General features: G+C 45.2%; 1 protein-coding gene across 3 annotated transcripts in view; it reads right to left on the bottom strand.

The window, feature by feature from the left end:
* Window positions 1–1,362: 1,362 nt before the first annotated feature.
* The window catches only part of LOC117901150 (rap1 GTPase-activating protein 1), a 97,132-nt gene continuing 86,283 nt past the window's right edge, over window positions 1,363–12,211 (bottom strand). For all 3 annotated transcript variants that reach the window (XM_034811798.1, XM_034811799.1, XM_034811800.1), the window contains exons 3-5: window positions 3,009–4,724; window positions 2,438–2,941; window positions 1,363–2,367 (exon numbers count right to left, since the gene is read on the bottom strand). In XM_034811798.1, the coding sequence (XP_034667689.1) occupies window positions 2,212–2,367; window positions 2,438–2,941; window positions 3,009–4,724 (2,376 nt within the window). In that variant the 3' untranslated portion in view covers window positions 1,363–2,211. The remainder of the gene's footprint in view (window positions 2,368–2,437; window positions 2,942–3,008; window positions 4,725–12,211) is intronic.

Genomic DNA, 12,211 nt, shown 5'->3' on the forward strand with positions numbered 1-12,211 from the left:
GGGCCCCCACTTTCTGCCCAGTGTGACCGCGGAGATATCGCCAATATATATAGTCACGATCCATGAAATAGGCTTCAAAAGTGGATTCAAGAAATAAAATGTATTTTATTCTAATTTAAAATTTATTTATGATTTATGTTCTTTTTTTCAAATCCCCTTTAGAAGCAATGAATTTTCCAGCGGCACATTGCAAAGAAAAACAACATTTGTAAATGCTTAAATTTAAATAGTTCACGTCAGGAAAGTGTCCTTTTAAAAGCTCTTCCTTTTTACCTGTTGTCCATACCTTGCGAAAGGCAGTCGAAAGAGAGCTTTACACTCATTTTTGCGTTCCAAGTATGAGCACAGAAATAACCTAAAAATATACCGTCTCATTTACTAAATATACCGAAAATATACGGAAGAAAACAATATTCCTTAATTGTAATATTCTGTTGTAGAATACTGGCAAGCAGTGACGCTCAGCTTTGAAACTATAATTTTATCCGAGTATAGAATCAAATGTCTGTGAGCTGAGAGTCTTGCTTGCGAGTAAAATTCGTATGGAATGTCAAAATGTGTGGGTATGCGGTGTAGAGAAATTCATAATTCGATTTGATTTGCTTTTTAAATCTCAGAAAATTCTCCTCGTGGTAATATTAAATAAAATTATATTTTCAACATTTCTACTGTTTTCGAGCTAAGTATGTATTTTAATATATTTGAAAATTCCAACATATTCAATTATTTAAGTCCAATTTAAAAATTGAATTAAGATTTCCATAATTGAACTATTTTCACCCATTAAAAAAACAAACCCATGTATGTTGTTTATATATATATTCCATATATTTTGTATATATATTTGTTGGTTGTTTTTATATACTTTACACAATAAAAATGATAATGGATCTCTCAACAAAAACAATTAGTCGCATAAGTCGAACTTAAAATTTAGAAGATTGCAAAGACAAATATTGTTTGTGTGTATCTTTCTTTTGTTTGTTCTCTACTTTTGAATCATTTGATTTTGATTTCTGATTTATATATTATGGGAATCGATTGCATCTACGTATGCGTACTTAGTGGTTATCGGTATTGGTATTGGTATCGGTAGTATCGTTAATCGATTAGAAAATACAATAGTCATAGTTAATTTCGACAGAACTATATGCTCTGCCTTCTCTCTATAAAGTATATGTACATTTGAATGCATGATTAATTCTCTTGAGTCATCGATCAGTTATCGATCATTCATGGGGGAGATTGGTTTTCGATTCAACTTAAATAATTAAACATAGTTTAAGGTAAAAGTATTTAAAGCAACTTAAACTTATGGTTAAGAGTGTTCGGTTTTCTCTGTGTGTTTTGTTTGTTTTCTTATATCTTTGTTTATCGATTGCAGTTTAAAAATTATCGAGCATCGAGCGCTAAAAATCATATCTACTCTTCGATATATCTTCGTATGGGGATATGGGATTATTGGGTGGGTTTTTTGGGGGGTGGTTCTACGTGAATGTGTGATAACGAGAGTCACAGTAACAGTCACAGCGAAACATGTGATTTCGGTATTCGAGTGCGACTAACGAGAACGGAACGAACCGCTTTATGGTTTTGTAAACCTCAAAACATTGCTACGTGTGTGTGATTATCATGTGTTGGTTATCGATATCGATTTATCGTTGTGATGCTTTGTGATTGATCGCTTTCTACTTTGTTTTGGGGATTCGTTTAGGGTTTGGTTTTGTTTTTGCGTTAATCCTTGCGTTAAATATGCTTAAAGACTTATATTATATATTTGGTGTACTTTTTTGAGTTTTGTGTTCTGTTTTTTGTTTTTTTCGTTCTTTTGCTGGTATTTTCGTTTGTTGTTTGTTTTTAGTTTAGTTTGTAACTGTTAAACATATATAATAATATTATATATATTCTAACGATTTGAATAACTCTTGTCCATGCTTGTCCTGCAGCGATCTCTTCATACTTCCTCCTTCCTCCTCCTCCGATCTAAACTAAATATAATACAGTTTATCTTTTCATTCGTTCTACGTGTGTGTGTGTGGGGGGGGGCGTCTACGTCTACGTCTACAATGCATTTAACGACTCCTACGAAACGATTCATTCCGCTTCCTTTTCCCATCTCTCCAAAGTGTTATACACGGCACAGTGGTTACTCCTTTCTCCTGCTTCAACTCCACTCTCTCTCTGCTCACTCCCTCTGTCACGTTTAACGCTTTAGATGGGCGATATGGAGAGCGGTGCAGCGGCTGTGTCCGGCATGTATTCCTTGACCAAATCACGCAGCCGCAGAATCTCCCGTCCAGCAGCCGCCAGATCGCCCTGCAGCGAAAGTTCCCTCTCCCGGAGTCGCTTAATGTCGCGCTGACAGGTCTATAAATGGTAAAGAAAAACTCTGATAAGTACAGGGAAGATTCCTGTCTCTTTTTGTGTTTTTACTTACCACATTCTGACGCAGTAGATCCAATTTATCGCACTTGAGTCGCGTCACCTCCTGCCGCAGATTCTCAATCTTGACAATTGTCTCATTGCTCGGCGAGCTGCCCATCATGGTGGCCTGCACCCCGTCAAGGCACAGCGAACATGCCTTGGTGGTGGCCTCCGCGGAGCTCATGCTCTCCAGCCCCGTGTCGCTGTCAATGTACGTGGCACCGCCATCCAGATGTCCCATCATCGGATCCAAATCCACGCTATTCAAACTGGAATCATCGCTCGTCTCGGACATGGTGGCCACGGCCACGCCACCATTCTGTGCGGCACTCACAGCAGCAGCTGCCACACCACCCACGCCGGAGCCATTTTGGGTGTGCAAGCCGCCGCCATTGGAGCTGCCATTGTTGTTGTTATTGATGGTGGCCTGTCGCGAGGTAATGTCCGGCGACGAGGAGGTGGATTCATTTGAGGATTTTGATTTCGAGGAAGATTTCGAGGCGGTGCGACTGCAGCTCTAAAGGGGAAGAAAGAGAAAATCAATTAGAGGATCCCTTGGATGGGAATTTAATCTGCAAACTTACATTCAAATTGGGTGTCTGCATCTCTGGCTGTGACTCCTTCTTGGCATTTAGAGTGCCCAGCTTTGTGTTCACACTGAACTTGTCCTGCCCGTTGCCCGTGTCCACGCTCTGGGAGCGCACGCGCATGATCAGCGCCTTCTTGACGGTGTCGATGAAGCGTGTGCCTGCATTGCCACCGCCACTGCCGCTCTCCGGCTTGGGTGTCTCGGGTGTGGGACTGCCAGCCGTTGCCTGCGAGAGATCTGCGCCGAGAAAGTCCCGCGTCTTCTCGCGCAACTCCTCGACGAGATTCTGCAGCAGCGAAGTGCGCGTGCGCAGCTCGAGCTTGGCGAACTTCTCCGCCTTGTAGCAGGCATTCTCCGCATTGATCAGCTTCGTGAGGATAAACTCCTTGAACTCCTGACCCTTGCGGAACACAGCGGGATTGGGCAGTGTGGGTCCAAAGAAGGGCACATCATCGCGCGCCGTGACGCTGACCTTGTAGCGGGTGTGCGGTGTGTTCGGCTCCAGCGGCTGCACCACAATGAACGCGTGCAGAAAGTGACTCGCGATCATGTCCGGGGAGAAGGGTGTGTTCGTCTCCTGGAACACAATGGCCACAATGTCGTTGCCAATGTGTCGCTTGCGCTGCAACTGCTGCGGATCACCCTCCGTGTGGGGCAGCAGCGTGGACACATGGAACATGACCTCACGCTCCTTGAACACTTCGTAGACGGCCGTGTCCCCGGTGTGTCCATTCTGTATATCCAAACCCCCGCGATAGCCCTTGTGGTCCTTCAAGCGTATGCGTTGGCCGAGCACATCCAAGAACTCATCGAATGCCGGCGATGTCTGTTGATTGCCGAACAGCTCCTCCTCGGTCGTCTGGCCGTATCTTTGGTACAAAACTCCAAACTTGAAGTGCGAGACGAGCACATGCTCGTCGTAGACGCTGATCAGATTAGAGGCCTTGGGGCACAGCACCGGCATGAAGTTGTCCACTTGGATTTGCTCGTTCAGCAGCCTCACCATCTTCGCGGGACTCGGCTGAGCGCCCAAACAGGACACCGGAATGAGCTCGTGCATGGTGCCAGTGCGCAGGCGCAGCAGGATTCGCATGTGCTCCTGGTTGGCCACATTCTCCGTCTTGATGGAGATGAGCACGGGTCCAAGTTGCTCGTCCTGCCCCACCAGATTCGAGTGCTCGCGCGCCGCATAGAACCGCCTGTAACACTTGGCCGTGTCATCCGTCTCGAACTTGGCCATCCAAGTGGTCTGCGGCAGCAGCGGGTTGCCCCTTGCATCGTAGCTGCACTCGTGCTCGGTGCCGTCCAGCCAGTAGCCGCCGTGCAGCGGCAGCATGATCATCGGATAGGGCGCCGCCTTGGCCAGCGCATCCTCCAGCAGTCGCTGTGAGGCGGGTATGGCCGAAACAATCGACGAATTCGAGCTCACCGATGACTGTGACTGGTAGTGATGGCCATTGGACAGCAACTGACCTCCGGAGGCACTCACCACTCCGCTGAGCTGCGGCGAGGCGGGTGTCGAGCTGCAGGCCGAACCGGAAACAGAGGTGCTCGAGTGGTTCATCGAGTGTCGCAGCGTGGCACGCGAACCAGAGTGCTGCAAGCCACCGCCGCCGGCGCCGCCGTTGTGTGCCACGTTGTGACTGTCGTGTGGGGAATGCGGTTGTGGTACACGCTCCTCGCTGGTGGCATTGCTGCCGCGATGATGGTTCTGAAAGAGCGAAAGAAGACCGCAAGTTAGATTGGTTGTCATTGGGGAGCAGAAGAGGCTTGAGTTTTGTGAATTATTTGCCTTTAATGACAGTAGAAGCTTTGGTTACTATAGAAGATTTGGGTGGGCAAGAGGCTTATCTATGACTCCAACAAATTTCATTGAAATCTGTGCAAACATTTTCCACATGGTACAATTTTCCATTTTTTGGGGAATTTTCTTTATTCTGAGCAATAACAGCTGCTGCTGTTTCCTAAGCGCTCTCAACTTGCCTGATTGTTCGGGCCAAGAGTGTGTCAAACGATACCAAAATGGTTGGAGGTGCCAGTGCCTGTTTATGGTGTGTGTGTGGGTGGGTGGCTCCTACACACACACACACCCCTTGACAGCAGAGCAGGAGGAGTAGTTGGGGGACTGCATGGCTGCATTATAATTTCATGCAATTATCGTCAGCGAGTGCGCCTCCCCCCGTGTGCCACGTGCTCCCTGCACTGTGTTTTGTGTATGCAAATGCTGTGAGGCCTCGAGCCATAGAGCCATGGATTGTGGATGGATTGGATAATGGCACACAGCAGAGCACACAGCACAGAGCACAGAGAGAGGCCCCTGCCACAAAAAGCTCATGGCTCATGTCGATGGCTATGGCTATGGCTATGGCTGCGGCTCTGTGTGTGCAATTTTGTTGGCACAAACTATTTGAAAAGCGCCAAACAAATATGCCCCAGTGGGTGTGCAACGCACAGTTGTGGGCGTGGTCGTGGTCGTGGATTACGTGATGGATTTGCCAGGAGACTCACCAAAAACGACAGCGAGCTGAGGGGCCTCTGAATTTTTGATAACATTAAGCCAACATTTTCATTTGACATGAACGAGGCGAGAGCTTGCTTGTGCCTCTACTTTTCAATGGTTGTGTGTGTGTGTGTGTGTGTGCGCCTCTCCTTACAATTCGTGGCGCCACTCGAAGCTTTTGTCTAGTCCCTACCTCACTGCCCCCCCGCCTGCGACCTAAACAAGCAAAAGCATATTAAAAAGTTCCTCTTTTATTTGCAAACAGTTTTTCCACATTTCCACAATTTCCTTTTGTGTTGCACTCTGGCTTGGAATTGAGGGCTCGGTGGGGCCTGGGGCCCACTGGCTTGCAGCCAAATGTGGCACGTACAAGGGTTCAAAAGGGTGTGCCTTCGGGGGTTCATCGATAGTTCGTGCTTTGATTTAATAGTCTGCCAGTTGCTGCTGCCAATTGCAGAAAGGGTCTGCCCTGCCTGCCTGCTACATTGCCTGACTTCCTTCCCTTTGTTGGAGCAGCTTCAAGAGGGAATAATGAGACCAGAGTTGGCAGGAGACAGACAGAGGGTAACAGTGTGACCAGGCTGCAGATTCTGTCACTTCTGTGTGCTATCGCTTAATCGATTTTTAATCTTGGATATTCTTAGAGCCCAAAGTGTAATCATTTCTTGACTGGTTTTTCCTTTCCTTCACTGCTCTGTGCAATCGCTGAACACTCTCCCTGTGCCATCGCCTAAACGATTGTTAATCGAAGGCTAAACCCATTTCGATTCATCAAATTTCATTCATGTTTCAGTGTGCCTAATGATTTGCATTGTCGTTTCGAATGCAGTTTCGAATGCACAACATTCACTCTGCTCCCAGCTCCCATTCATGCTCGTTTGTATCTGTATCTGCATCTGTAACATTTTGCTTAGCGTGCGAACCAAACAAAATAAATGCAAATGCAAAATGCAAATGCAATTCAATCCCTCTGGCCACTGTGGCACTCTGTGTACACTCACACTCCCCGCTTGCCCCCTCTGCAGCAAAATTGATGTGGCAATTGAGGAAAATTAATAAATTTTGTTGTAACTCTAGACAGACGACGATGGGGAAGTGGATTGGCTGGTTTGGGGTTCGGAATAGTAGTTATAGATGGTTATAGTTGGTCACGTCACACGGTTTGTTGGCTTCATTTGCTCTGGATGGGGCAGGACGGGGCGGGACGGTGCTGGGTCGCCCTTTTAATGTTTGTTTAAATGTGGAAATGTGGGAAACCCAACCCCGAAAAGCCAATAAATAGCTGGGATAAGCAATGTCTGTCTGGGTTAGAACGAGGGCATGAGTCATACATCTAATAAGGAAAGGGTCCTCTGTCCACTGTCTCTCTGTCTTTCATTTAATTTGGCAATTGCTTTGGGAATGTGTCTGCCCCTGCCCTATCTGTAGATCTAATTAGGAAATCATTTGTAGCGCAGAGAGGTTGCTGCTCTCTCAGAACAAATAGTAAACCGGAAAATGCCAAAGTTAAATTGTAATAAAGTGGAAAGCATGACGAATGACAAGAACCAGAGAACCGGCCACAGCCAAGAGACAAATCTCAAGAGACAGACATGAGACATGTGCTGCAAAAGATGATCATCATCATGCCACAGCAGCCAGCAGCAACAATAATAATAATAATGATTATCATTATGATGTTTATGTGCCGATTCTGGGGAACTTAAGCGGATTACTCGTACATTCAAGAGAAAAAAGTGTTACGAGCACAGAGCACTGAGAACTCGAGAAAAAGAAACTAAACTGAAAAGAAAATATATGAAAGAAAGAAGAACTTTTGAGGCGAAAAGAACTGTGGATGCAACACACTACGTCGCACTACAACCATATGGACAGACTCTGAGCTGGGGCCTCATTTCGAGGTTAGTGGGGTACTCAGCGTTGGTGGGGGAGAGGAGTCGGGGCCTGGGCCTGGGCCTGGCTGTCATCTACTCGATATTTGCATAAGGCGAAGGGCATTCATTGAACCTCTCTCCCTGCCCTGCCCCTCTCTCTTGCTGTTTATGCATAATAAAAGTCCTGCAATGATGCCCCAAAGTCAACAATATTTACGTTCTGTTGTTTCTGTTGCCTGCCTTTGTGGCGCTCTTCAAGTGCATGGAGGCGCAGGCAGGCGGGGGCGTCATTAAAAATGTGCATTTTTGTTCAGCATTCAACGCCCAATGCCTGTTGGCCCTTAGGCCATGCCCACATGTCGCAATGTCCCTCAGAGAGTGAACGAATTTGTGGGTACCCTGGAAAAATGTGCTGCGATTTTTATTAATTTTTGCTGAGGCATAAAAAGATTTGTATCTTTCTCTTCACTCATCATCCCCGCCCATTACAGGGCAACAAATGCATCAAAATACACAGGAAGCATCCGCCTTGTTGTTGTTTTTGTCGCTTGCCACCTCAGGAGTGAGAAAAATAAGAGAAAAGAAGCAGCAGGCAGGCGGAGGGTTTGTTTGGCCTGCCCCCACAATGCTTGCCAAACTGTGGGCTTGACTTGTGTGAATATTTTATGCAGTTCACATTTCAAAAGCAAAAACCAAAAAAAAAAGAGTGACACACGGCTCTCGTTCTCTCTCTCTTTCGCTCTTTCTCCTAAGTGATTGATATATGTAGGAGCATAATACATGAGATGTCTACGCACGTGCAACAGAGAGACACACAGTGAAATCCACAGAGAGACAGACATCAACTTCAACTTCAACTCTCAGCTCCAAGTGGAGTACAACCCACTCCCGGGCACACACATGATTTATGCGTGTCTCCAAGGGTGCTACAAGGGGCTATATGTAACATGCTAAAAACCCAAACACGAATCAAATCAAAAGCCCATAAATCAACCACACACAAAAAAATCTCTCTCAAATGTCAGCTGAATGAGTGTCAAGCTGCAGGAAGAAAAGTTTGTCAAGGAAATGACATCAACTAAGAGAGAGAAAAAAAAGGAGCTTATAATTTGTGGCAAAAATTCTGTGAATTGCCTAACTTTTATAAGCGAAGAACTTGACACATATGCAAGTTATTTTTAGATAAATGTTTTACTGATTAATACAAATATTACTCAGGCTTATTTAAATATAAATGCAGCCGCGCTTAATCACTGGAAATGGTTAATGAGTTACAAGAACTTTATTTTCGCTGTAATTTCAGACCATTCATATTTAAAAAAGGGTTCTATTTTACGATGTTCACCAGAGAATCTACATAATTTTAAGATTTATTGTGGCACTGCTCCTAATCAGCGCTGAAGCCACGCAATATTTACTCTAAGAACGAGCGAAAACCCTCTCAAAAATCTATAAAAATTCGTACCGCTAATCATAAAACGCAGCAACACTAGAGACCCATGAATATGCCCCAGAGAGCTGGAGAGAGAGCGAAGTGCCACAAGTAATTGGGTTACAATTCCCTGAACCTTAACGCGTATTCCTCCATTCTCAGGCCCTCCAGCTGCGCGATCGTTCCCCCAAGTGTTACCTATGGGCCACATTTTGAGCATTAAAACGAAATGGAACATCAATATGCAGTGCACGTGAGGCATGAAACGCTTTCACAAATTTAATTAACATGAGAATAAACGATATGTGTGTGGGTTATATATGCCCATAGGTTTTATAGCGAGTGGGTAATGGTTCTAGGAGTAACTTCTCAAGAGTGAAATAAACATAAAGAGCAGCAGTCAGAGGAATAAAGTAAATAAATGCTTCAAGAACTTTTTTAAATTTGAGCAAAATTATATTTTTATACCCGGTACTCGAAGAGTAAATAGGGTATATTGTATTTGTGCACAAAGTGAATGTATGTAACGCACAGAAGGAAACGTCTCCGACCCCATAAAGTATATATATTCTTGATCAGCATCAATAGCCGAGTCGATTGAGCCATGTCTGTCTGTCCGTCCGTCTGTCCGTCTGTCCGTCCGTCCGTCTGTCCGTCTGTCCGTCCGTCTTGTTGAGCGCCTGGATCTCAGAGACCATAAAAGCTAGAGCCACCAAATTTTGCATCCATACTTCTGTGTGCTCACACTGTTACAAGTGTATTTCAAAAATGAGCCACGCCCCCTTCCGCCTCCGCAAAAGGGCGAAAACCTCCCAAATCTACAATTTTGAAGATAGCAGAAAACCAAAAACGCCATTCCGTAGGGAATGACCATTTCTATCAGATCACCAAATTGGGATCCGATTGGATCATTATTATAGCCACGATAATTTTCAGTGGCCAAACCCACCCCGTCCCTCAGCTTATAGCAAAACACTGGCCGTCTGCCGCTGGCCCTGCCTCTGCCGCTGGCTCTGCCTCTGCCGCTGGCTCTGACTCTGCCGCTGGCTCTGACTCTGCCGTGAGTCTGCAGTGTGTGGGTCTAGGGAAGGGGGGCGTGCTAAAGGAGCGTGTTGGTGTGAGAAGTGTTGTAGATGTAGATGACAGATGAAGAAAAAATTTAAAATTTGACAAATAACCGCTAATGTACAGATGTAGTACTGAGTGCCGGGTATAAAAGTTGTGACGCGTAAGAAGCGTCTCACACGTCCCTTCTCGTTCAAGCTGATTTTGTTCTCTCGTATTCTCTCTAAGTTATGGATTATCAAAAATGATCTCAACCTTAAACGGGTCATTCCGAAAATATGTGATATCATTTACGTGCTCCTACAGTTGTAGAGTCACACATAATTATTGCTCGATTTAGCTGCTGTTTTGGGGGCGTTTTTTTTGTTGTGGTTAGCCAAATGCGGGCGATCGTGGCTCATTATTATTCGTGTTTTGTTCATCGATTATTGAACACCAAACAGTGGCCTCTATAAGGCAATCCAAGTTTTTTTTGTTGCTGTTACAGTTTGGCGACAATTTCATTAACGTTTCCCATAAAAAAAAACCAAACAAAAAGCTGAAAGCGAAAGGCAAACAAAATGCCCAAAAATGGATTTAAAAAATTATGCAAGCCCGCTGATTGATTTTTAAAAATGTTATAATTAATTTAAAATTATATACACATAGTTTTTTAAGGTTTAAAAATAGTTTTTTAATTGCATGAGCAATGCATGAGGAGAAGACGAGGGCGAAGCTGTTGCTCGTGTGGCATGTGACCCAATTGGTGCGCAATGAACCCGCAACACCCGCTGACTGCTTCGTCATCGTGCAGCATAAAATTAGTTGCTGCGACAATGCCAAAGAGCCCGGGAATAATACTCAAAGAGGAAGTTGCTCTGTCTCTGAGAAGGTAACTCCGTTCCCACATGCCCCACGGGAAGTACACACAATTTCCCAAAAGGTTGCATGCCCCAGCCACACCACGCCACTTGGTGTCACGCCTCTCTGAGCAGCAGTCGCTGGAGTAGTGGGACTGTAGGGGAGGGGTGCCCTTTAAGCGTAACCAGATATTCTGCAATAGCTCCCAAACTGTGGTGCGCTTTCTTTCGCTTTGCCGCGAGCTTAACCCTTCAGCCGCTGCGCATGTGCATTGAAGCGCTGCGCAGTTTCCAGTCGAAGAAGCAGCAGGCCCTTCTGTGAAACTTTGTGTAACTTTTGCACATTTAAATTACAAACAGCTGACAAAAGTCCAAGCCCCTAAGCCCAAAAGTGGTTGCCCAATCCACACACAAAAGTCTTTCTTTCCGTTTCTCTGCAGTTCGCCAGTGACTTCGACTCTCTGACTTCCCCCCCAATTGCTCGTTCGCTTCAGTTGCTTCGTTTCTCATAAAATAATTGCTCCGTGTGATGATGATCGGTCGCTCCCATCCCCATCCGACTTTTTGCCTTTCAACTTGAATTACATTACGTTCTCTCGCTCGCCCCTGCAGAGTCTTCGTCGCATGTCGCCACGTCTTGAAACGTAGTGAAGTTCGTTCTGCGGAGTTGGCTTTTGTGTTTTGTGTTGAGAGTTTTTGGCCAGCGAAGCGTGAAACATGAAAAAAAGAACCCACCCTATGTGGCGGGAAGGGCTTCCTGGAATTCTGCTGCCAGCCAAAAGGCAACACAAGTAATTTGCCTAAAACTTGTTGTAGTAGAAAACCATTTAGTTGAGCTTACTAGGAAATATATTTGCATGTTTTTGTGTGAAGGTAAAGAGATGACAAGGAACCGAACACAACAGAGCGGAAAACATGAGACTGAAATGGGGAGAACACAGCTCTGAAGAGTAGAGAACATAGAACATGATAGAGCTCTGAAAAGTGTAGAACACAGCTCTGAAAAGTCGAGAACATATCACATGATAACTCTGAAATCTAGAGAACATAATTCTCCACAAGATATGGCAACAATTACTCAACAAAACACACGACATTATGGCCTGAAACTCCAACCATTTCCTGTTTATAATTAATGTGAAAAAACCTCTGTCAAGCCTGTGGCTACGATTCTTTTCCTTGAGGGCATTTTCAACCCCATCAAATATTGATTAAACAATTGGCCCAAAGTGGAGCATAACTGCACACACGGCAACGGCAACGGAGCGCAACCCATACGCACTGCAGTGTTTACTTGGCCCAAACAAGCCGGCCCCAAACGAGGTTAACCAATTGCAGGTTTTGCACTTTGCACTTTTGAATTATTGAAAGGCACTGCAAAAGGGGATGGCACACACACGCAGTGCCTGCCAATAGCATGTTGATCCCATTTCTAGCGTTAAGCCACTCTCTAGCTCCATTTGTCAGCAAATATTTCAAACTGATTTA

Source organism: Drosophila subobscura, chromosome U (assembly GCF_008121235.1).
Source record: "Drosophila subobscura isolate 14011-0131.10 chromosome U, UCBerk_Dsub_1.0, whole genome shotgun sequence".
Taxonomy (NCBI): Eukaryota; Metazoa; Arthropoda; class Insecta; order Diptera; family Drosophilidae; genus Drosophila; species Drosophila subobscura.